The 26,216-nt window shown below is 42.8% G+C and overlaps 1 protein-coding gene and 1 long non-coding RNA gene across 9 annotated transcripts; one reads left to right on the top strand and one right to left on the bottom strand.

The window, feature by feature from the left end:
• Positions 1-1,025: 1,025 nt before the first annotated feature.
• On the bottom strand, positions 1,026-4,271 carry LOC135585893 (uncharacterized). Of its 5 annotated transcripts, none has more exons than XR_010495907.1 (4): positions 4,119-4,271; positions 2,086-2,775; positions 1,348-1,523; positions 1,026-1,244 (listed from the first exon to the last, which is right to left on the bottom strand). It is a non-coding gene; the product is annotated as an uncharacterized LOC135585893 (long non-coding RNA). The 5 variants fall into 5 exon arrangements; XR_010495909.1 differs by having other exon boundaries at positions 1,362-1,523; XR_010495908.1 differs by having other exon boundaries at positions 1,348-1,510.
• Positions 4,272-4,980: 709 nt separating this feature from the next.
• Positions 4,981-23,598, top strand: LOC103974815 (E3 ubiquitin-protein ligase RGLG4). Of its 4 annotated transcripts, none has more exons than XM_065146231.1 (12): positions 4,981-5,099; positions 5,192-5,519; positions 21,553-21,637; positions 21,705-21,845; positions 21,917-22,030; positions 22,115-22,212; positions 22,297-22,376; positions 22,459-22,564; positions 22,669-22,796; positions 22,864-22,987; positions 23,070-23,126; positions 23,220-23,598. In XM_065146231.1, exons 2-12 carry the CDS (start codon positions 5,193-5,195, stop codon positions 23,301-23,303), a joined length of 1,344 nt encoding a protein of 447 aa, XP_065002303.1. In that variant the 5' UTR covers positions 4,981-5,099; position 5,192; the 3' UTR covers positions 23,304-23,598. The 4 variants fall into 4 exon arrangements, with proteins under 4 accessions (XP_065002303.1, XP_065002301.1, XP_065002302.1 ...); XM_065146229.1 differs by having other exon boundaries at positions 5,049-5,099; positions 5,189-5,519; XM_065146230.1 differs by lacking the exon at positions 4,981-5,099 and having other exon boundaries at positions 5,140-5,519.
• The last annotated feature ends 2,618 nt before the right edge of the window (positions 23,599-26,216 follow it).

Here is a 26,216-nt window from a genome sequence, read left to right as displayed (position 1 = left end):
TAGGCTTTGTCATAGTATGCCATCAGGGCTAATTTTAAGCATTGCTATGTATGCCAATCCTCCGCAACCTTTTGGCAGAGAGCAACCCACGAACGGCACAGCTTATTCATGAGGTGTAGACTGTTTGGATAATCTGTCAAGGTTGCACAAGACATTGTTTTCTGTAGCTTCTAGAAAATGTTTATCATACTTGTTAAGTGACGAGATATGTCTGGCTTGGTCTTGTCACGTCCTATTGAGACAGAGATCGAAAAGTGTTTCCTAAATTTGTGAATTGAATATAGTTAGCCAGATGAGTTCGTGTCAGTCTCAACGTCATCTTGATCGGAACCGATACATACGCAAAAATTTAAATTTGAAAAGGAAATAAGAATAAATAAGGATGAATTCCTGAAAAGAAAAACCCTAATTTTGGATTTTGTAAAAGTGCCTCAAAAATTTTCAAAACCTTTGTTTCACAAAAAGATCATTTTGCTCGTTCACACTTCACTGGTTGATTACTCCCTCCGCACACACCCGGTCATCAACTCTCGTCATCCCACCACCACCACCCACAGCCCTCGCATGAGGGCTCACCGCCCCTCTCCAACTCTGACCCTCATGCAAGGCCTCACTCGTCAGGTCTCGTTGTCTCGTCATCACCCACAACCCTCGTGAGAGAATCAATCAACTGCACAAGGTTTCTTCCCTTCGCTTGCAATCCTCGTGCGAGGGTTGGTCGCCTCCCTTGCAATCCCATCGTCGCTCGCAACCATGCGAGGCCGCCCCCCTCCGCTTGTAGCCCTCGTGCGAGGGCTGTCCGCAACCCTCCACCAACTCTCGCTCGCCCATCGACCCTTACCAACCCATTGCTCCCTGTAGTCCCTTATGAGCACCGCCATAGCAGGCGAGGACCGACGGGCCAAGCGACCAAGGATAAATTGATAAATATTTTTTTAATATCACAAGGATAAAATGATCTTTCCACACAGCCAAAAACGCTTTGTGAAAATCTTTTAAACTTGGAGCACTCTACTGCAAAATCACAAAGTTATGATTTTTTTTCAAAAATTTGTCCAATAAATAATCCAAAAAGCTAGTACAATTTTTCATTGTTGCAGTAAGGAAAATATCCCCGTAGCTAAATTTCCGATTGAATTTGACGACTTGTGCGGTTAGGTGAGGTGCTCAAAGGTTTCCCAGATGTCCCTGCTGTCTCTCATCCTCGATGACCAACGATTAGATGACGTCCTCTATCATAGCATCTGCAAGAAAATGGGGAAAAAAGGAATTAAAACCCAAATCTGAGAAAGCCGGTGGAAATCTTAGAAATGTTCTTAATATTACAGAGAAACAACATATACTCACGAGGAACAATTTACCACTTTTCTTAACGGTCATATCTATGTAGACATGCCACACGTCTAGAAGTGCCTATGCGATTGCAGGATTCTTTTGACGACCGGCAAACCAAAATTTCCTTTGAAGAAACATCAAAATGCCCATCATCATCAAAGAACATACAAGACTTCTGAAATAATGACCTACGCGGGATTAGCATAGAACACACAACAAGAATCTGTAAGGTCCTATGATAGGTAAGCAAAGAACTTGATATTGCTCAAATACACAGTAGGCCAAAAAATAACTAATTGTACACTTATGATTGATGAAAAAAACAAAGTGCAACCAGACTACGATACAACGACAAAGAACAACGATTTATATAAAACAAGATGCAAACAGAGCACAAGTTAAAAAATAAAGAATTTTAGGAAAACTCACTTGGTGCATAAGTAGAATATCCTTTGGAAAAATCAGCTAAATTCATTGACGTGGAAATCTAACAAATGAAATTACAATAAGTAAAGAAATGTTTTTATTAGAAAGAAAGGAAAACTGTTTCAAAGTGTTCAGAAGAAAAGGCAAGAGACTTTATTTTTACTCGGATTAATAATTCCATACAAGTACAGTATACTTTTTAGAATGATTTATTTTAAAAGCAGGCACATATATTGTATCTACAGAAAAACTAGCTCAAAGCCTGTGTGCTGACATGAACGAGTTCCGACTAAGACATGCTGCATTCCAGTGATAAAAATTTACCTCATCAACACTAGTTTCCAATATTCTTGCCCTTTCTTCTCTCTCTCTTGTTTGAGATGCCCAAGTTATCATTGCTCAATATGGTAACTCAACAAAGTTCCTGATGAGCCACGTGCTCCAATAGCTACACTCTGTGGTTAGTGGTTCATGTTGTGTCCACTTTCTAATTCCTCCAGGTAGCAATTTGGGCAAACTTATTCGGCTTGCAATGCCTTCCGTTAAAAATAGCACAGATCTGATGTTGCCCAGCTTTGCACTTATCACATTGGATCCACCGGAGAACACATTCATGAATAAAGGAAATTTTCATGGTAGAGAAAAGAAAATTTGTAGAAACATAAAATCAAAAGGTCCTTAACCCTTCAGTTCAGCATCTGTTTCAGCATAAGTCAACCTCCTCTCTAAATCAGACATAAAAATCTCTTTTCCTGCAACCTTGATACTCTCACCACTTACCCCATAGCACTTGCTACAGATTACAGAATGAATTATTTGCATCACATACCTACTTAATAGTTTCAGAACTTCTCATTGTCTAATAAACTTCCATTGGATTGATGTGGTTATATAACATAATGAATAGTATCCTGGTGGTGCCTCAAAAAGCAGCTTCTCCATCCTGCACAAACAGCATGATTTCTAATCTATCAAGTTTTCCATGTCCCGAGATTTCTCCATGTTCGTTTCGTCCTAAGTGACAAGGAAAATTTGCAGAATAAGACAACTAAATTTCTCTAGAGCACAAAGGGAAACTATCTAGAGTGTAACAAAAAAGCATGTGTAGGACAAAATCAATGAAAAGAACTCAAAATCTTCAATGAAAAATACACAAGTTCTCAAGACCAATTTGAAATAATTTATACAAAAAAAATGTAAAGTGCAGTGCCAATTAATTAGACTTACAGCAGGCTGTATTCATAAAGTGTCTATGTTTCCATTCTCGTTTTTTAAACTGCTATGATTGCATTTGCAAAATTGTAACAAATCTATATATAACTCGTAAATCAAGCAGAAACCATAAGACTTTCATCATTCTAGTAGCACCAGAAGACTCTGTATCCCAAATTTTGATTCTTGCTTTTGACTTGTTTAGCTTAAACCATGAGATGGACTCATACTATGACCTTACTACGGCAAAGAGTCATGATAACCAGAAGACAAATGGGTTGCCTGCATTCTTCAACATATATGAGTATCACCGGAGAAGAAGCAGCAACAGTAACTACTAAGGGTGTTCTAAAGGTTTCTAAAGGCGTTTTATTCCTTTTTCTCCCAATTGAGTTAAGGACTTTTAAGCAGACAAAAGTTGATGAGCACCCAATGTTGGACCCATATGCATATATTAACTGACAAAGACAATGTCGTATCAAAAGTTATACTCATGGAAAAAGAATTTAACACACAAACGACGCATAATTTTACAACACAGATTATAGACCATAACATATCATTTATTGTTAAGTGAAAGACTCTGCAGACCAGGTGTCTTGAGAGACAGCTTTACAATGTCACACCAGCATTTACTAGCAAATGATGTTGAGTTCTATCATAGCCAACCAACCGTATGTACCATAGTTTGGATGACCTTACAAGAATTTACAGATCCAATTGCTTTTATAGAGCTGATTTATGGGGATTTATCAGCACACCCAAAATTTGAATTGTTAGAGCAAATAAACTGCACATGATAGCCACCTAAATTTTGAATTGTTGAAGCAAATAAACTGTACATGATCCCCAAAGTTGGAATTAATAATTCCAAAATAGACATCAATTTGCTATGTTGAGGCGAGTTTCTGGCCAAATGTGTGATCATGTATAAAATCATATGAACATTCAGAATAGATACGCGCAAGATCATGCCTTCTGTGGGTCCTTTCATTAAGGTGGCGGCGGTAGCTGAGGAAGGGAGAAGAGAGGGGACGGGGGCTGCCTGAGGCGGAGAGGGAAGGGAGACAAGGAGATGCGGAGAAGATGGAGGGCGATGGCTATTGGGAAACGGAGAAGAGCGAGAGAGAGAGAGAGAGAGGTACCGCCGGAGGAGAAGGGCTGCCGGTAGCCAGTCGTTGACAGGGAGATGTCGCCCACCGATGGAAGTTTGCGAAGCCACGTGATGGAGGCCATACTAACTCTGATAGCAAACCCTATAAGAGCAACGTTTCCCGAATACTCATTTGGCTCTCCAAGGAAAGTTTTGATGCCTCAGAGATTACAACGCTTCTTATATTATCACTTGTTTTTCTAAACTATGTTAGACTCGAAGTGGTTGATCAATTTGAATTACTTTTGATCCGACTTGCACCAGAAGTCTTCCTACTCATCCGATACGTATCCGAATGCTCGACGTTGCACATCAATATCGATATTAGATGGGTTACCGATATGATCCTTTGGAGCAGAATATTTTTCTTATCAAATTTATTTTATTTTTATTATATTCAGTACAAACTAAAATTTCATTCCTTATCAACAAGATAAGATGGTAAAACTATAAATTGGGTTCATTTGGCATTTAAGGACAGATGACCTCAAATCGAGTTGCAATGATTGATAGTAGAACAGAGTTAGAATCATGAATTAAGACGATAGTGAAAACATTGCTTCGGTACTCTTTGCCTATATGCAGGGATAATCCAAATATTTTACAGACATCAAGAGTACCTGCTGTTTCTCATGCATGCCCACTTCAGGACAGTAACTGAGGCACTCAAGGTTTCATTCTTATTCCCCAACCACATGTTTTAATAGTTTCGAGGAGAAGAGGAGGCTTAATTACCGAATGATCGTTTCCCATGGAGACATCTTCAGCCAACTCTTGTAGGAAAAGTTGAGCTTTTGAGAAAAACCATGGTGCATCGGATGCCGTGGCCCTCGCCGAAGTGGGAAGAGCATCGCGGGCTAAAGGCGCCTCGCGGAGAGGGATAGGGGAATAAAAAGGCTCCCAAACGAAGCGGCACCAAAGAGGAGCATCCACCGCCAGATTCATCACGCCTCTCTTCTCCAACAAATGAACGGTACTGTCACATGAACTCCCATCTCCCGCTCTCTCTCTCTCTCTCTCTCTCTCTAGATATCTCACGCTTCTCTCCGGTTCACTGGTCAGTAGCATGGGCAACGAGATCCCATGTGCCGGGCGATCTAGTCTTCGAGTTACGGACAGCAACAGAGAGATTTCGTCGACGACTACTTTTCCGCCTCCGCATAGGCAAAGTTTCCAGGGTCAGGAAGCCGAGATGCATCTGAGATCCACAACCAGACCTTCTTCTCAGCCACCCACCAGGCAAAACCACCCGGAACACCGAGTTGAGAGGCTGCCACCCTCGACGAATTTAGCTTCGCAACCTTCTTTGAGGCAGCGCAGCGTCGAAGACGAGAGGAGACACCGGATGAAGAAGTACTCGTACATCCCCGACTACTACACCTCACTCGAACAGGTTCCGTCTTTTCACCTAACACTTCGTGGCATTCCTCTCGTTCAATTATGCAATATATTTATCATAATTAACCAAGCCTTAGATTATTTATCATCATATATTTCAAATATTTATAATATAATATAATAGACAAAAAGTATTATTTTAGAATTTTCATTAACGCTTCCAAGCATATAAAATTATCATCATATGATAATAATTATAAGAAGAGTTAAGTATAAGTCTTATATCGAACCATCCGGAATAGACGAATCATCTATACTATTTTGATTTTTGGTTTCAGTTTGATTTAATTTGAATCGACATACTTAGAGCTAATTATATATTATCCCATATAGTTAGACATCCTTAGTATCTTCATCCATAGATTTCAAAAATTTATATTAAAATTTTTATAATTATGAAAGTGAAATATTTAACTCCATTTAAACTGATAAAAGCATGAAAATAATAGACAAAAAAATAATTTTAACATTTCAATTTGTGGTGATAGACTACAATACTATTGAGAGTCATGGTGACCATTGTGAATGAGGTAAGTGATTGCAAGAGGTGAGGGTCGCTTTGCATCTGCGTCGACATTGACGTAGTTATCAAGCGACCCTTTTATCACTCTATATCCGCGTTGGCGTCAACGCAGATGTCGAGTGGCTCTTTGGTTGCTCGGTAACTGTGTTAACACTAATACAAATGCAAAGCGACAAAAGGGTTGCTCGATGTTAAGAACGATACATTGATGTTAAGATCGATACAATTGCCGAGCGACGCAAATGCAGAGCGTCGACATCTACGTTTTTTTTTTTCCTTCTCTCTTTGCCTTATCTCTCATTGTCTGTCATTTTTATCTTCAGACCACGTCATCGTCGAGACTCTACCATCGACCACTAACTCGCTGTTAGAAGATCTTAGTGATAGAAGATAAGATTTCCCCATATAGTCAAATCCTCTCTCATAATCTGTATAAATAGGAGAGGAACATGTTAATGTATTCAAGCTAAAGTTACTTCAATAAAACTTCTTTACTTCTTCAATAAAGTTTCTTTAATAATTGTTCTTATCTTCTATTTTTTTTATTCTGGTATCAGAGCCACTTGCCTAGAGCAAGCTCTCTTCTCACTGTCGACTCATCTGTTGCTTCTCCACCTCCGGCGGCAAAAGAAAAAGATTTTTACTACTGCTTTTCCATCATCAGGCCATCAGTGCGATAAATCTTTCCTCCTCGGTGAACGACAACTATCTTCTCCACTACCACTCTACACTAACGTCCGTTCCCTTCCGCTATGGTGTCTCTAGTGCTACGCTCACCAGCACTGCCCCACCTTTCCTCATTTGTTGTAGCCTTCTTCTCTATTGTAGCATCGTTACAACTTCCTCCTCTTTTCCAGCTTCCTCCGTTGCTGTACCTCTATTGCAGCTTTCTCCTCTCTCCTATGCTACACCTCTATTGTAGCTTCCTCCTCTGCTATAGTATCGCTACAACATCACTGTAACTTCCTCCTTTGCTGCAACTTTCTCCTCTACTATAGCTTATTCCTCTACTACAACATTGTTATAGCTTTTTCTATTACTGTAGCTTTCTCCTCTACTGCAGCCATCGCCGTCGCAACCGCAACAACAACAACAACAGCAGCAGTGATTTGCTCTTGTCCTACTCACGAAGCCTCTGGCTCGTAAATCATTCTTTGCATCAATCCAAGATTGGTATCTTTGACAGGAGCACCATCTTGCGGGGGCATGGTAGAAGATAAGATTTTTCCAACTATATGAGGAAATCTCTTTACTCTGTTGAGGGAAATCCTCTATTCTGTTGAGGAAAATCCTCTCTCCTAATCTGTATAAATAGGAGAGGAACATATTAATGTATTCAAGCTAAAGTTACTTCAATAAAGCTTCTTTACTTCTTCAATAAAGTTTCTATAATAATTGTTCTTATCTTCTATTATTTTCATTACTCAGCACCCTGACCATTGAGACACTTGTCATCTTCGTACAGTGACTCACCTTGCTCCATGAGTCCTTTTCTGTCTACTTTCTCATCGGTCTCTACGCCTGTTCCGCGACGCCATCGTCGGCTGATCTCCATCGCTCGCGACCCTGCCTTTTGGTCTTTGCCGCGCCACCCCGCCCTCCCCGCGAATGCTATTGCCTCGTTGTGCCCCAAGATGGTGCCATCGATCATGATCTAATTCACGATCTTACTGCTCTGCCGGCTTCTCGCCATCCCTATCCACGTCGCCCTCCCGAGCGCCTCGAACAACGACGACAGCCAATGAGCGACACCCTCGTCGCCCCCGACCAAGATCTCCAGATACAGTTGCTGGCACAAGGACACCCCGGGCAACACCATGCCCTTCCCTGTCTCCTCTTCCCCACCATCCTCGCCTCCTCTTAACCCCATCCCCAAATCCTTCACCCGCTGCTACAGTTGGCCCAGAGTACGTTGTGCTCTGTTCTCTACTGAGCTCCACAACTGCACTACCTTCTACCATCTTGACCTCGCTGCCAACAACCTCGTCAGGCCCTTTCCTGACTTGGCATCGCTGAGCGAGCTGTGGGTCTTGAATCCCTTACTGACACCTTCTTGTGGGGCTCCCTAGCCCACCTCACTGTGCTCCAAGCGCTCAGCCTCGGCGATAACTCGTTCGACCCTAGTCCCTTCCCGAAGGTGGTGGCGAGCTTGACCAAGCTCAACTAGCCGGCTGCTAACTTCGCTCGCTGCTATAGTTGGCCTAAAGCCGCAGTAGCCTTCTCTGCCGTAGCAGCCTCCTCTACCGTAACCTCTAAAATTCCAAGGACGCTGCGACATCTCCGTGGCCGCTTCCCGGCCTACAGTAGCTGCCAGTAGCTTCCTCTATTGTGGTCGCTTCCAAGCTCCCTGACAATGCCTCCTTTGCCGCAGCAACCGCAGTAGCTTCCTCTATCGCAGCAGCCTTTTCTGCTGCAACAGTTGCTATAGCAGCAACGATCTGCTCTTCTCACAAGTCTTCTCCATCCCTCCTTCTCCATCTTCCATGAAGATCACTACTAAAAACAAAAACATAAAATAAATTATCTTCTTCTAATATTCCAGTTACTATTTCTATAGGGACTCATAATACTTCTCCTATATGGCTTATCTCCATCAATGATGTCACGCTAATCCCTTTCAAGTTATCAAAGGGTGGCAACTATGCATCCTGGAGGACTCAATTTTCTAATCTCTTATTTGGATACGACTTGCTAGGCTACGTTGATGACTCTTTCAGTTGTCCGCCAGCTATGATCAACATCCCCGAAGAACCTAGTTCAGTACCAAATCTAGCTCACAAACTGTGGTTGCGTCAAAATCGTCTCATCCTCTAAGCTATTCAAGCCTCAGTTGTTGGATCAATCGCTCCATTGATATTTTCATGTGTGATTGCTACCGAAGTGTGGTCTAAACTGCAAACAACCTTGGCGAATCATTTACGTACTCGCTAGCTCAGTCTTCTATCCAAGCTAATCTGGGCAGTTCTTGGACACGAATCCCTCAGGTTGCATCATATACACCTCCTCCTCGAGGTTCCCGTTGAGGAATGCGATTTTCACATCCATCTGCCAGATCTCATAATCTTAGCGTGCTGCAATAGCCAATATAATTCTGATGGATTTTAGCATTGCTACGGGTGAGAAAGTTTCGTCGTAGTCAACACCTTGCCTTTGACGATACCCCTTAGCCACTAGCCTTGCTTTATAGGTCTCTACCTTTCCATCTACTCCGATCTTTTTCTTAAAGATCCACTTGCAACCGATGGGTACAATACCTTCGGGCGCATCAACTAGGTTCCAAACCTTATTGGAGTACATAGAATCCATCTCAGAATTCATGGCTTCTTTCCACTTCCTGGAGTCTATACTCATAATAGCCTCCTCGTAGGTCTGAGGATCAATATCCTCTACATCCTCTGCTCTAATATGTCCCACATATCTCTCAGGAGGATGGGATACTCTATCAGACCTGCGTAAAGTTAATACTTGTGTATTAGGTACCTGAACAGACTCGGGCTGTAGAGTGGTGCTTGAGCTTGGTTCTCCAACCTCGCTCAATTCGATCATTCTCCCACTATCTCCGTCAAGAATGTGTTCCTTCTCAAGGAACACTGCTCTCTTAGCTACAAAGACCTTTTGGTCCTCGAGATGATAGAAATAATACCCACAAGTTTCCTTGGGGTATCCCACAAATTTGCATCGCTCTGTCCTTGATTCTAACTTATCGGGGTTGTGTCTTCTAACATGGGCAGGGCAGCCCCAAATCTTAACAACCTTAAGATCATGCTTCTTCCCTTTCCATATCTCATATGGTGTAGACACTACCGACTTAGTTGGAACTCTGTTCAGAAGGTAAGCTGCAGTTTCTAGGGCATATCCCCAGAATGAGATGGGTAGGTCAGCGAAACTCATCATGGACCGTACCATATCTAATAATGTACGATTTCTCCTTTCAGAGACACCATTGAGCTGAGGTGTATAGGAGGTGTCCATTGGGATAATATCTCATGGTCCTTGAGGAACTGAGTAAACTCTGTACTTAAGTATTCACCTCCTCGATCTGATCGAAGAGTTTTGATACTCTTTCCAGTCTGGTTCTCCACCTCATTCTTATACTCTCTGAATTTCTCAAAGGCCTCGGACTTGTACTTCATTAAGTACACATATCCATACCTTGAGAAATCATCAGTAAATGTAATGAAGTAGGAGTAACCTCCAATGGCATGAGTTGACATAGGTTCACATACATCACTATGTATGAGTTCCAACAACTCATTGGCTCTCTCTCCAGTTCTACTAAATGGAGATTTGGTCAGTTTTCCACGAATGCAAGGCTCACAAGTTGCATAAGACATATAGTCGAATTGATCTAGATATCCATCATTTAGCAACTTTTAAATCCTTCTTTCATGGATGTGACCTAGCCTACAATGCCACAGATATGCACTGTTCAACTCATCTCGTTTCCTTTTGGATACATTTACATTCATGATATGTGGAGTGGTGTCTAACATAAATAAACCATTATGCAATGTTCCTTTCGTGATGATCTTATCATCTAATAATATCGAACAACCATTGTTCTCAAAAACAAATTTATATCCATTAACTGTTAAACATGAAATGGAGATAATGTTTTTGATAATAGAAGGAACAAAATAACATGCATCTAATGCAATAAAAGCTCCACTAGGCAGATGTAGGGCGACCTCGCCAACAGCTAATACAGCAACTTTTGCTCCATTACCCATCTTGAGGTCCATCTCGCCTCTCTCTAGTCTCCTAGGCCTTGCCAGAACCTGCAACGAATTACATATATGATAAGCACTACCGGTATCCAATACCCATGTGTTATCATAAGAGTCTGACAAATGGAGACTGATCATGAATGTACCTGAAGCTTCATCAAGCTTTTGTTTCGCCCTTTTTGCAATGTACTCTTTGCAGTTTCTCTTCCAATGCCCATCTTTACCACAGTGGAAGCACTGGCCTTTGTCCTTTGCTGGGTCTTTCTTAGCAACCTTTGCTTTACCTTGTTTGCCCTTGCCCTTTCCCTTCTTAAGGGACCTTTCTGCTTTCCTTTTCTTTCTGGTCTCACCAGTGTAGAGAACTGGCTTCTCTTTCTTAATAGTACTCTCTGCCTCCCTTAACATATTGAGGAGCTCTGGGAGAGTCACCTCAAGCTTGTTCATATTAAAATCCATTATGAACTATGAAAAGGAATCTGATAGGGACTGAAGTACAATGTTCACACACAAGTTATCCTCCAGGACCATTCCTAGACCTGTGAGTTTCTCTATCCACTCAACCATCTTTAGGACATGGTTCTGAACCGGTGTCCCCTCAGTCATCCTAACGCGGAAGAGGCTCTTGGATATCTCATATCGCTGAGTCCTTTCCTATTCCTCAAACAATTTGCGGACATGTAGGAGAATGGATCTGGCATCCATCTTTTCATGTTGTCTCTGTAACTCAGGAGTCATAGAGCCCAACATATAGCACTGAGCAAGAGTGAAGTCATTAATGTACTTCACGTAGCGAGTGATCTCATCCTCGCTTGCCCCTTCTTCGGGCGTAGGCATCACTGTATCAAGGACGTACATGATTTTCTCCGCTGTGAGAACAATTCTCAAGTTACGGAGCCAATCCGTATAATTTGGACCAGTGAGGCGGTTGACATCAAGTATGCCACGTAAGGGATTTGAAAGCGACCTTTTCTGAAAATAAAGATGTAGCAGAAATGAATAACATGCAGATTTTGCAAGAAATAAACTATCAAGATATGGACTTCTATCTTAATATGCTCCCACTATTTTACTAACGAGTCACGCGACACCCTCAGTACGTGAAACGGAAGTCTCCGGCAGACTTCTAGTGGGGATCAGGATCCAATCAGCGTCTTAGTGTAACCTCGAGGGATTCGACCAATCACACTAAGCCTAAAAGGTAGGCAACTCTTGCCGATCACAACTCCTTGTGATTCCCGTCCTGTTCGGCCTCCGAATCACCATGGCCTCGAGGGACTCGACCAACCATGATGCTCGGTTAAGTCAACACCTTCGTTACAAGATGAGTCTGATTTGATGATATACCCTCGAGGGACTCGACCAAGCATACCATGCCCTCAAGTCACCGGTGACATCTCTATGTCGTAAGCAAGATAGCGAATCGCGATATAGGTGAGTCTCGAGAGACTCGACCAACTCAACCTACACCGGGAATCGGTTCCTACTCATAACGATGGAAGGCCACGTGGGTCAATCTAATTTCCTCACGTTTACCGACTTAATATTATCGAGAGATGTTTCTATAATTTGGTCTCCTAATATGACATGTCACACATATACATATTTAATATATATCTACATCGCATGCAAATATATATACATATCTAGTATGTGTATAAGCAATCACATCAGATGATCATGGACCACAACCTAATATGATTAGGCCCGAGCCAGTAGGCCTAATCACTCACATCAAGATCTATGTGTGCAATGGTGCATCTCTATGCCCTGTGATCGTCCATCTCGTCCTCGTCGATTCCGTCGACATCTTGATGCATCTCCATACATCACGATCGTCCGTCTCGTGGGTCCCGCTATCGCATCCACGCTCCCGCTGCGCCTCCTCATGTGATTACAACTTAATCATAGGCACGCAGGCCCGACAATAAACGAGAAATATAATGGAGGTTCGCAGACCTCAATAATAATAATCACAAGTACACATATCACACGGTCCATGATCATCCGTCCACACATCATACATCACATGTATAAATAATCATCATCATGTAGGACTACTAGATAATAATAAAAATAATAATCAACTAAACCTTTTAATTAATTAATATTTTTCTGAAATCAGGAACATGTAGGGAATTTCTCAATTCCTAAGGGTATTTTCGTAATTTAGATAAAAGACAGAAACTGGAATTTCTCAAATTCACAGGGGCAAAACTGTCCTTTTGCCCAAACCCTAATTCCCTTTGCTGCTGCCGCCGCCGCCACCCTGCAGGCGGCGCTTGTGCGGCGGGGCGAGGGCACTGCCCTCGCTGGCAGGCGGCACGCCCGTTAGCGGCGACGCCGCTGCGGGTGGGCGCCTCCTTCGGGCGCCGCTGCCTCCGCAAGCGGTGCTGTCCCGCTAGGCGGCCGCCCCTGTGGGGGGGGTTTCGCCCGCGGGAGCAGCGGCGGCAAGCGTCGCTGCCCTGCGGCGCCTCTGCCCGTGGGCTGCCAGCCCCGCCGGCAGCAAGCCTGCTGCAAGCAGACCGCCGGCCGGCTGCTGCAGGCACAGCGCTTGCGCATGCGCCGGCGCTGTGCTGCCTGGCTGCGGCTGCCGCTGCAGGTGGCTGCAGGCATGCAGATCGAGGGCAGCAACTGTTGCTGCCCTTCCTCGCTTTTGCGTCAACGATTTTGACGTCAATATTCTTCCTAAATACAACACACGCAGTTCAAAACCAATCATTCGCACGAACAACCTGGCTCTGATACCAGTGTTGGGAAATCATGGGGGGCGACATCATATGCGCAGCGGAAGAACAAGAAAACAAAAATCCCCGATTCCCAAAAAAATGTTCGTCGTCGTGCGAAGATTGGTGCGCAAAAATCCGCGAAACATGAAACTGCGTATAGATTGTGTTACCTAGGGAGATCGTATATCCCTGTTTCCTTGCAGATCCTTAGGAGAGGGTGAAGGAGGTCAAGCGTCCTCCTCTCTAGCGGTGATCCACACAGCAGGGTTGCGACGACGCTCCTCAAAACTCCAGGCCTACTCTGAGGTGGAGAGGAAGAGGAGAATAGGAAAGGCAAGCAAAGACTCTAGCCTATAAGGCTGTGAATCCCTCCTATTTATAGAGATCCTGTGTCAAAAACCTAATGGGTCCTTCCCTAGTGGGTATTGGATCTACATCCAATAAGACAAGGGATTCGTCGGATATCTCATCCGAACCTCTACTCATTGCAATGCCTACCATATGTGTGTGACCCTCTAGGCCCAATATCGAGCTGGCCGTGAGTCATACCTGTCAGAACTCCTTCTAACTCAGTGAATCATTATCTCTGTAATAATTCACTCGACTCATCGACTACGAACGTACTAGGCCACTACGCCGTAGTCCCCAAACGATACAGGAGAATCCAATCCATTGGACCTGTCTGTCCTCAGTTACTATGTACCTATAGTCCCTCATCCATCTAATATCACAGAGACCGTATATCGAGCATGGTGCTGTCAGACCCATACGGTTTCTACTCAAGTCTCGCTCTAATCGGATTCTCCCGGAGAACTCTTTCTCTCTCAACCCGAATGACCATGGCTAGGGATTTGTCTGAGCAAGAACACATGGGATATTCCTCTCATGACGTCGAGAGTGGATGATCCTCTATCGATACTCAATAGCCCTCGTAAGGTCGACTACCACTCCCAATGACCAACTGTACTAGATCTGGGACAACCAAACCTATAAGTCTGGTATCAAAGAGTGGAGCACTCATACAGGACATCCTTGGTGTCTCAAGTCTAAGGACCAGATACATCACTAGGACTACGGAATCGCTGTTTGACAATAAGGCATCATCAACCATCCAGCATTCCATAAGCGGATCAATCAGTGAACTCATTCTCCAATGAGCACCTGTACTGTATCCCTAGTGTCCCTACACGAGCAGCTATGAGACCAGCTGCATCCATCATATGGACGGGTATACAGCACACCAGTCTATCCGGTTATCACGATGTCCCTCTCGAGTAACCTATGACCGGGATTATTTAGGATATGTGTTTAAAGGTGAATCGATCTCATTATCGTGATCTCATCATGATCCGATTCCCATTGCACAAATCCAAGGACATCACAATATATATATGCATTTATGCAATAGTTATAAAGTGATATACGCCAAAATATAATAAGCAAAAAGATTATGTATCAAGTCACACGTGCCATCACTCACGTGATTGGCTTGCTGGGCACCTATGACTAGCATTATCAAGCGACCCTTTTATCACTCTGTATCCGCGTTGGCGTCAACGCCAATGTCGAGTGGCTCTTTGGTTGCTCGGTAACTGTGTTAACACTAATACAAATGCAAAGCGACAAAAGGGTTGCTCGATGTTAAGAACAATACATTGATGTTAAGATCGATACAATTGCCGAGCGACGCAAATGCAGAGCGTCGACATCTGCGTTTTTTTTTTTTCCTTCTCTCTTTGCCTTATCTCTCATTGTCTGTCATTTTTATCTTCAAACCACGTCATCGTCGAGACTCTACCATCGACCACTAACTCGCTGTTAGAAGATCTTAGTGATAGAAGATAAGATTTCCCCATATAGTCAAATCCTCTCTCCTAATCTGTATAAATAGGAGAGGAACATGTTAATGTATTCAAGCTAAAGTTACTTCAATAAAACTTCTTTACTTCTTCAATAAAGTTTCTTTAATAATTATTCTTATCTTCTATTATTTTTATTCTAGTATCAGAGCCACTTGCCTAGAGCAAGCTCTCTTCTCGCTGTCGACTCATCTGTTGCTTCTCCACCTCCGGCGGCAAAAGAAAAAGATTTTTACTACTGCTTTTCCATCATCAGGCCATCAGTGCGATAAATCTTTCCTCCTCGGTGAACGACAACTATCTTCTCCACTACCACTCTACACCAACGTTCGTTCCCTTCCGCTGTGATGTCTCTAGTGCTACGCTCACCAGCACTGCCCCACCTTTCCTCATTTGTTGTAGCCTTTTTCTCTATTGTAGCATCGTTACAACTTCCTCCTCTTTTCCAGCTTCCTCCTTTGTTGTACCTCTATTGTAGCTTTCTCCTCTCTCTCCTATGCTACACCTCTGTTGTAGCTTCCTCCTCTGCTATAGTTTCGCTGCAACATCACTGTAACTTCCTCCTTTGCTGCAACTTCCTCCTCTACTATAGCTTATTCCTCTACTACAGCATTGTTATAGCTTTTTCTATTACTGTAGCTTTCTCCTCTACAACAACCATCGCCGTCGCAACCGCAACAACAACATCAACAGCAGCAGTGATTTGCTCTTGTCCTACTCACGAAGCCTCTGGCTTGTAAATCATTCTTTGCATCGATCCAAGATTGGTATCTTTGACAGGAGCACCATCTTGCGGGGGCATAGTAGAAGATAAGATTTTTCCAACTATATGAGGAAATCTCTTTACTCTGTTGAGGGAAATCCTCTATTCTGTTGAGGAAAATCCTCTCTCCTAATCTGTATAAATAGGAGAGGAACATATTAATGTATTCAAGCTAAAGTTACTTCAATAAAGCTTCTTTACTTCTTCAATAAAGTTTCTATAATAATTGTTCTTATCTTCTATTATTTTCATTACTCAGCACCCTGACCATTGAGACACTTATCATCTTCGTACAGTGACTCACCTTGCTCCATGAGTCCTTTTCTGTCTACTTTCTCATCGGTCTCTACGCCTGTTCCGCGATGCCATCGTCGGCTGATCTCCATCGCTCGCGACCCTGCCTTTCGGTCTCTGCCGCGCCACCCCGCCCTCCCCGCGAATGCTATTCCCTCGTTGTGCCCCAAGATGGTGCCATCGATCATGATCTAATTCACGATCTTACTGCTTTGCCGGCTTCCCGCCATCCCTATCCACGTCGCCCTCCCGAGCGCCTCGAACAACGACGACAGCCAGTGAGCGACACCCTCGTCGCCCCCGACCAAGATCGCCAGATACAGTTGCTGGCACAAGGACACCCCGGGCAACACCATGCCCTTCCCTGTCTCCTCTTCCCCACCATCCTCGCCTCCTCTCAACCCCATCCCCAAATCCTTCACCCGCTGCTACAGTTGGCCCAGAGTACGTTGTGCTCTGTTCTCTACTGAGCTCCACAACTGCACTACCTTCTACCATCTTGACCTCGCTGCCAACAACCTCGTCGGGCCCGTTCCTGACTTGGCATCGCTGAGCGAGCTGTGGGTCTTGAATCCCTCACTGACACCTTCTTGTGGGGCTCCCTAGCCCACCTCACTGGGCTCCAAGCGCTCAGCCTCGGCGATAACTCGTTCGACCCTAGTCCCTTCCCGAAGGTGGTGGCGAGCTTGACCAAGCTCAACTAGCCGGCTACTAACTTCGCTCGCTGCTATAGTTGGCCCAAAGTCGCAGTAGCCTTCTCTACCGTAGCAGCCTCCTCTACCGTAACCTCTAAAATTCCAAGGACGCTACGACATCTCCGTGGCCGCTTCCCGGCCTACAGTAGCTGCCAGTAGCTTCCTCTGTTGTGGTCGCTTCCAAGCTCCCTGACAATGCCTCCTTTGTCGCAGCAACCGCAGTAGCTTCCTCTATCGCAGCAGCCTTTTCTACTGCAACAGTTGCTATAGCAGCAACGATCTGCTCTTCTCACAAGTCTTCTCCATCCCTCCTTCTCCATCTTCCATGAAGATCACTGCTAAAAACAAAAACATAAAATAAATTATCTTCTTCTAATATTCCAGTTACTATTTCTGTAGGGACTCATAATACTTCTCCTATATGGCTTATCTCCATCAATGATGTCACGCTAATCCCTTTCAAGTTATCAAAGGGTGGCAACTATGCATCCTGGAGGACTCAATTTTCTAATCTCTTATTTGGATACGACTTGCTAGGCTATGTTGATGACTCTTTCAGTTGTCCGCCAGCTATGATCAACATCCCCGAAGAACCTAGTCCAGTACTAAATCTAGCTCACAAACTGTGGTTGCATCAAAATCGTCTCATCCTCTAAGCTATTCAAGCCTCAGTTGTTGGATCAATCGCTCCATTGATATTTTCATGTGTGATTGCTACCGAAGTGTGGTCTAAACTGCAAACAACCTTGGCGAATCATTTACGTACTCGCTAGCTCAGTCTTTTATCCAAGCTAATGATGACAAAACAAGAAGGAAGTACTATCACTGATTATCTATAAAATATCAGAGTTATCATCGATGACTTGGCTTTGATAGGTCATTCCCTATGTGACGAAGAGATCATTATCTATACCCTTAATGGTCTCGGAGACAACTACAATGAATTGGCAACTGCAATTCAGGCACGCGACTCGCTAATATCATTTGAAGAACTCTATGACAAGTTGACTGACTATGAGACGTATTTGAAGCATAAGGACAAACTACCCCGACCGACTATCATAGCTCAAGTTAGTCACAAGTCTAAGAGGAAGGGCACTCAGTACCCTACGAACACCACCAAAGGTTTGGCCAATACAACATCTTGATCTTATGGGTCCCATGCAAAACCCCCCCTTATCCTCCTAATCATAACTTCTTGTAAAGTGGCAACTCCAATAATTGTCCGCCTTGGCATCCTACCCCACAAAGCCAATAAAGACGGGTCGTCGGCTAGTTGTGTAATAAAATTGGACACTCTACTAAAGTTTGTCGGTCTCGACCTAGCCTCCCTGCTCCGTCGCACTAGCCTCAAGCAAATCTCCTAACTACTTCGATGACTAGCCAGCCCAATTGGATTATCAATTATGGTTCCTCCCATCACATCACCTATGATCTTCAGAATTTGTCTCTCCATAACACTTATGGTGGTGATGAAGATATCATCATCGATGACGGTAAAAGACTTCCTATAACTTATACTGGTTCCATAACGCTTAATTATGATACTACAACCTTTATACTCGATATGTTTTATATGCCCCTCATATTAAACGAAACCTCATATCTGTTTTTTAATTTTATAAACATAACATTACTTCAATTGAATTCTTTCCTGATTCCTTTCTTGTCAAGGACTTGAGCACGAGAGTATCCTTGGTCCAAGGCCCGAATAGAGGTAACATTTACGAATGATCGTCAGCTCCACAAATAACCCAGCCCACTGTTTACTCTTTCATTGCGGCTTTAGTTGATGTGTGGTATCGTTGTCTTGGTCATCTCTCGTCCCTTATTCAGCATAAATTAGTTTCTTGTAAACAGTTTCTCGTATTCGGCATAAATTAGTTTCTCGTATTCAGTATAAATTAGTTAAACGTAAATGATTCTCCACTGTTTATTCCAACAACACAACCTCACAATCTCGTAATCTTCAACTATCCTATGACCACATACTCTAAGAGTGATATTTTTAAACCACGTTAAATCCTTGACCTACATACTATCATGGATTCCTCATCCACCACTATTGAACCCACCACCTTCACTCAAGCTCAAAAATCTCCGCATTGGCGTACCTCCATGTGTGAGGAATATAATGCTCTCCTCCATAACTCAACATGGGATCTAGTACCTTTTCATCCTACAGAAAATATTATCGGGTGTAAGTGGGTCTTTCGAATTAAGCGGAACCCAGATGGCTCTATTGCCCGATATAAGACATGCCTCGTTGCCAAAGGATTTCATCAAAGACCTAGAGTTGATTTCACTAAGATGTTTAGTCTCATTATTAAGCCCACTATAATATGACTTATCTTGAGTCTGGCCACCACTAAGGGCTGGCAATTATGACAATTGGATGTTAATAATGTCTTTTTACAAGTGACTCTAACTGAAGATGTTTTTATGCAACAACCTCTTTGTTTCACTCATCCTCAATGTCCAAGGCATGTTTGCAAACTTTGAAAAGCTATTTATAGACTTCGTTAGGCTCCACGAGCTTGGTACACTGAACTTGGCTCCTTTTTTACTTTAGTTGGCTTTATCAACTCCAAATCTGATACCTCGTTATTTCTACGGCAACACCATGGAAACACAATATATATTCTGGTATATGTGGATGATATTATTGTTATAGGCAACAATTCCATAGAAATTCAATTGTTTATCAAACAATTAGCAGAATGATTCTCGCTTAAAGATCTTGGACCCTTGAACTACTTTCTGGGCATAGAAGCTACATTCACATCTTTCGGTCTCTTTCTATCACAAAGAAAGTGCATTCAAGATTTGTCATCAAAGACAAACATGCAGGACGCAAATGTGGTTACAACCCCTCTCTGCTAGTGGCTCTCTTAAATTATCTAATAGAAGTCCTACTACGGAATTCACTCAATACCGATAAGTCGTTAGCTCTTTATAGTACTTAGCTTTTACCCGTCTAAACATCTCCTTTGTAGTTAACAAATTATCATAGTTTACGTAGAGGTCATCTACTATGCACTAGTCTGCGGTCAAACGAATCCTGTGATATCTTAAAGGGACACTTCATTCTTCATAAAAACTCTTCACTTTATCTTTATGCCTTTGCCGATGCCGATTGGGCAGACAACTTTGATGATAGAACATCCACATTGGGTATATTGTCTTCTTTGACGCAAATCCAATCAGTTAGAGTTCTCAGAAGTAAAAGATAGTCGCACGGTCTACAATTGAAGTTGAATACCGTGCCATCGTCATTGCTACTGCAAAACTCAATTGGGTCACAAATCTGCTCAAGGAACTTAACATCAATTTCACTCCTACAATATATTGTGATAATGTCAGAGCTACCTATCTATGCGTTAATCCGATGTTCCACTCTCATATGAAATATATTACTATCGACTTCCACTTTGTACGCGATCAAGTTGTGTCGTCAACTTCGTGTTTCTCATGTACATATGATTGATCAATTAGCCGACTCACTCACGAAGCCTCTCGCTCATAAACGTTTTGCATTGCATCGATCTAAGATTGATACCCTTGATAGGAGCATTATCTTACGGGAGCATGATAGTAGATAAGATTTCTCTAACTGTATGAGAAAATCTCTTTATTTTGTTAAGAAAAATCCTTCCTCCTGTATGAATAGGGAGAGAACATGTTAATGCAAATAGCTTCTTCCATAACTTTTATCTTCTATCCTCTTCTAACAAAAGTTTTTAAATCTAAATAACAGTACGGTAAGAAAGTCTTATAACTAGCCCACATGCTTACGTGGACCGTGCGAGAAGTTTCTAAAGCCTCGACCGTGTCATTCCTTAATCCACGTACACCGAACAGGTATAACTTAGATCGGAGATAAGGTATCAGATGCCATACGGCTCGTTGAAAGGAAGAAGCATCACACTAGTAACATTTATTCTCCCTTAAGATCAAAAGCGCACCACCTAGAAGGATCCAAGAAACTTCCTCTGCCTCTCCTTTATAAGAAGACAAACATCCAACTTCTTAGTTGGAACGTGGTTTATCCAGTGGAATGAACCATGTCCCAGTCAAGTCTTAACGAAGCAAACCCCCATCCCACCTCCTCCCTCTTCCTCTCTCCCAAATGCTGACATGGGCAATGTGTTGACCCGAGCTCGAGTTATACTTCGCCGCCGGTCGCCTGTGCAACGTCAGAGTCAGCCCAGTATGAGGCGAAGTTCCCGGGACCCATCGGAGAGGCAGGGGACCACCACGAGACCTGCTGCCTCCGGGCCATCCACCGACCACCGAAGCCTCGATCGTAGGAGAAGTCAACTTATCCAGAAGTACGCCTTCATCCCTGACAACTACACCTCGGTCGACCAGGTTCAGCCTTGCAATGGACAGTTGCTGCGGAACCGGTGAGATGTAAGTTTAATGGATGCTGAATTCGCAGGTCACCGCTGCCTTGAGAGAAGCAGGTCTGGAGTCGTCGAATCTGATACTTGGGATCGATTTCACCAAAAGCAACGAGTGGACAGGTTTGTAGCAGAAAGAAGCATTGTGTTTTCTGTGTTCTTGCTGCTGATGCTGCATGATTCTTCGAAGGGAAACTTTCTTTCGACGGCCAGAGCTTGCACAAGATCGGCGGCAGGTCGAATCCTTACGAGCAAGCGATCACCATAATCGGGAAGGTGTTGGCTCCGTTCGACGAAGACAATTTGATTCCTTGCTTCGGGTTCGGCGACCGTAAGGCCTCGTATGCTCTGCTGCTACCGAATGCATGCGTGTTCTTCTTCTGACATTTTTGCTCATGACAGACACCACTCATGATCGGGAGGTGTTCAGCTTCCATCCCGATCAATCTCCTTGCCATGGATTCAACGAAGTGTTGGCTTGCTACAGGAAGATAGTTCCACACTTGAGACTCGCAGGTGCCTCTTCAACCTACCGCTTCATCTTCTACGTCGCAGAGACCGAAACCTACTCTGACAGCTTTGTGTCTGTGTTTCCCGTAGGACCGACCTCCTTTGCGCCCATCGTGGAAGCCGCCGTCGACATCGTGGAGCGAAGTCGAGGACAATACCATGTGTTGGTCATCATTGCAGACGGCCAGGTTCTGCTCTTCGCTGCTTCTTCTCCCCCCATGTTTCCTCGATCAAGCAAGCATTGAGTACTGGTCGCATGATCTGTTGTGAAGGTCACCAGAAGCGTGGACATAAACGATGGGGATCTCAGCCCACAAGAGAAGAAAACCATCGACTCAATTGTGATGGCAAGGTAAATGTTCATCGCTCATGTGTCTGCCCAAATATGTAAGCAAGCTTTCGAGCTAATCACATCCATCGTCAAAATCCTGTAGCGCTTATCCATTATCCATTGTGCTTGTTGGAGTTGGCGATGGACCTTGGGATGACATGAAGAAGTTCGATGACAGGATTCCGGCACGCGATTTCGACAACTTTCAGGTCCTGAAACATCGAGATCTCTTCTTCATCTTCTTCCAGCTAGCTGATTCAAAGATGACTTGGTTCAAGTCGTATTGGTTTTTAGCTTCCATTCCACGATGCAGTTTGTTAACTTCACTGCTATCATGGGCAAAAATGCAAACGCAGCAGAGAAGGAAGCAGCCTTTGCTCTTGCTGCTCTGATGGAGGTCCCCATTCAATACAAAGCAACGCTGGAGCTTGGCATTCTTGGGTGGGTACGCCATTGCTGATTCCGAACCTCCTCTAACGATCGCTGCCTCTAATCCTCCTGTGTACAGGCGGGTGACAGGGAAGGCCAAGCGAGTTGTGCCACGGCCTCCTCCATTACCAGTCGCCCAAAGACAGAGTTCCTCGAGGCCTGCACGAAGCAGTTCAGAAATAAACAGCGATGACCAGAACCAGGTAACACCACCACATTTACAGCGTTCCAACCCTTGGAGATTGGAGCAATGTGATAGATCATTTCGGTTTGTTTTCTTGGCAGATTTGCCCGATCTGCTTGACCAATAAGAAGGACTTGGCCTTTGGTTGTGGCCACATGGTAAATCCCACCCCATCACATGCATCAATCAATCTTCTGATGCCCGATTGCTGTAACATCCGATCATGTCATCTCTCTCTCTCTCTCTTGCAGTGTTGCAGAGAGTGTGGTCAGAACTTGAGCAGATGCCCGATCTGCAGAGCAACCATAACGTCGCGCCTGAGGTTGTACTCCTGAAGGTTTGACCGACAAGAACTCGTGATCGCCGAAGGGTTGAACGCCAATAAAGTTTCATGTTATGCGTCTCCAACTTATGTTTGCAGATTTCATGGTTGTGATTTGTCTCTTTGTTGTGTACTTTTATTCTCAGTAAGTACTCTGCTGTACAAATGTGTTCTGTATTAGTAAGATTAACTGCTGTGCCACAAAGAACTATGTCTGTCAGTCTTGGTTCTCAAATTTGTACTAATGAAGTAGTTTATATGTATATTATATGAACAGTCTTCATGCACTAAAGATATCCTTTTTTTAATTTATTTATTTTTTGGTAGAATAGAAGGTTATTGTGGGTTATAACATGATATTATGGAAGGATTTCTATTATTTGATGACCCTAATTTGTATGCTCGTCATTTTTGGCACTAACTAATTGTGAGAGTTAAATAAGTATTTTAATAGGTTTTAACTACTTCCAAAGAGTCATAATTAAATTCAAATTCTTCGTTGGATTAAGATCTGGATTTAATTAAGGATTCTAATAAGAATATTCATTAAAGAATCAAGGTTCATCCCTATAAATACATCGAATATCAAGATTTAGATGAGACGTAAGATACTTATGCGAAATTTAGTCATTAAATTGAGAAATTTAATGACTATACAAAGAAATTTTTTTTGTATATACAAAGAATATACAAAGAAAGAATATACAAAGAAAATTATGTTTTGATCTAAAGAGAATTGAGAAATTTTTTTTTTTCTTCAAATTTATGCGAAAGAATATACAAAGAAAGTTATGTTTTGCATAAGGATAACTAAAGAATCGTGTAATTAATATCGTATATTAAATAATTTAGTCTTTAAAAATAGATAGATAGAGTCGCACATAACATTTTATATTGATTTTATGATATATTTCTTATTTATTGATCTTTGAATTTATTTTTTAATTTTTAATTTTTTTTTTCTACTTTCCCTCTACAACACTAATTGATACAGATATTGAGCTGAGGTGGCATGTTATTTATAAACTAAAAATATTATCATTAAATTGAATGGATATAATGTAAAAAATTATGAAAGAAATGGAGTCAATAGAAGGTGACAAAATATGACTGAATTAAAGTATGTCATATTCAACCATTTCTATTTTATTTTAAGATGCATTTACGAGGAACTCTAAATGTAATTACTATTAAGAATCGAAGCCAGCCGTAATTTACGTCGTGCCGTAAGTTGGAGGCGAGAGGCATCTATCGGAATCAGTAACGGAGCTGCACGCAAGCACGCTCGGATCCAACGGCTGACAGGCATGCGGTGGAGGCAACAAAGACAACCGCGCCGTTGTTTGTCCACGGCGGACACAAACGGATGACCGGTACCCGCAGTTGTCGTATTCGGGTTTGGAAATTGGCACAATTTTCTATTTCCACGTTATGACGACTGCTCGATTGGTTTAGCTGTCTGGTGATTGGAGAAACAACATGACATGATATGGGTCCCGCTGTTGGTGATGTGGTATGCTGACCTTAAGAGTACTAAATATATTTGGTTTTGGTGGAATGATGGGGATGGAATATTAATACTGACTTGTATCAGTCGTCCGGACAAAGGCGGGCGTCGCTCTCGTTCCCAAATCCGACCTTAGCCTCTTTCCTCGTCGTCTCCGATCTCTTGGGCTTCCCAGCGTCCGATCTCGTCGATCATGTCGTCGGTAAGCGATCCTGCTCTTCTCCAGCTTTCCTTTGCGATTTGGATCCCTTTTCTGCCGGTTAGCCGTCAAAGCTTGCGTCTTTCTAGCAACCGGTAGGTCACATGGTGGTCATCTTTGTTTGTCTGTTCGAAACCGATGATTAGGATTTTGATTCAGCACAAAGCATTGGAAATTTTCCTTGGAGTTTCGGAATCGGCGGAAATTTGGGAAATGAGTGGGTTTGGGTTTGTCTGGGGTCCTGGGACGGATAGGTTCGGCTTACTGGTTTTCACTACGTTTGGGGATGGGAAGAATGTTGCCGGAGGAACTTGATTATTGTTGACAGTGAGATCCAGTATAAAGCACTTGCCATATGGTTTCTTTGCGATTTATGCTTCTTGTTGGCTCCCACACTAGAACACTTAGATTTTTTTCTCGTTTGTGGTTTATAATGCCATTTGGGTCATTGTCATATTGCTTCTTGATGGCTTAGGAATTCTGATGAATTTAATGGTTCTAATTACGTAACATATGGTGATTCAGGTAATAGGCTTTATGTTTGGAGTTTGAAATACGGACATGCTTGACCTGTTTGTGTAAGGTAGATTATTGTTATGACTTCCAAGTCGGAGTGTCCGGAGAGATTATGTGACCTCTAAGTGCTCAAGCAAATAATGTTACGTAGAAAAATTTATGTGTCCACTGAATTTTGGTTAATACTTGATCTAATTCGAGAACATATAATCACCTACTGTTAGGTCCAGTGTGCTTGTTGTTCTTTTCAGCATTAAGGCATATTTTCAAGCTTAATGTTGGAATGCCAAGATGCGGTGAAGATTTGTTTACCAGACATACCATCCTTTCTTCTTTGAGTGAAATAAATTAATAAATTTTGCATGATGTTTCTTATTAAACATTTATCTTGTGTTTGAGACATTCTAAGTGTGACCTAGTGCTAATCTCACGTAAAGCATATCCAACACTACAGAGACAATGATGAAGTAATAACAATCTTTAGAATGTGCAAAAGAATAGGTTCATTCAGATTTTGGACTACATTTGCAAGGGTCTCATCTTTATTGAAACAATCATGCAAGACTTTTTTGAGATTGTAATTAAAGAGAAAACAAAACATTCCACTTTCAAAGCAAATCCTGATTCAAATGGAAATTAAGAGAATGACGTATGAGCAATCAGTCTGAAAGGTTGCTAGGTTAGTTATGAAACTCGGAGAAGCC

Source organism: Musa acuminata, chromosome BXJ3-4 (assembly GCF_036884655.1).
Source record: "Musa acuminata AAA Group cultivar baxijiao chromosome BXJ3-4, Cavendish_Baxijiao_AAA, whole genome shotgun sequence".
NCBI lineage: Eukaryota > Viridiplantae > Streptophyta > Magnoliopsida > Zingiberales > Musaceae > Musa > Musa acuminata.
Note: the sequence above shows the minus strand (reverse complement) of the source record. Positions and strands in the feature narration are given on the sequence as shown.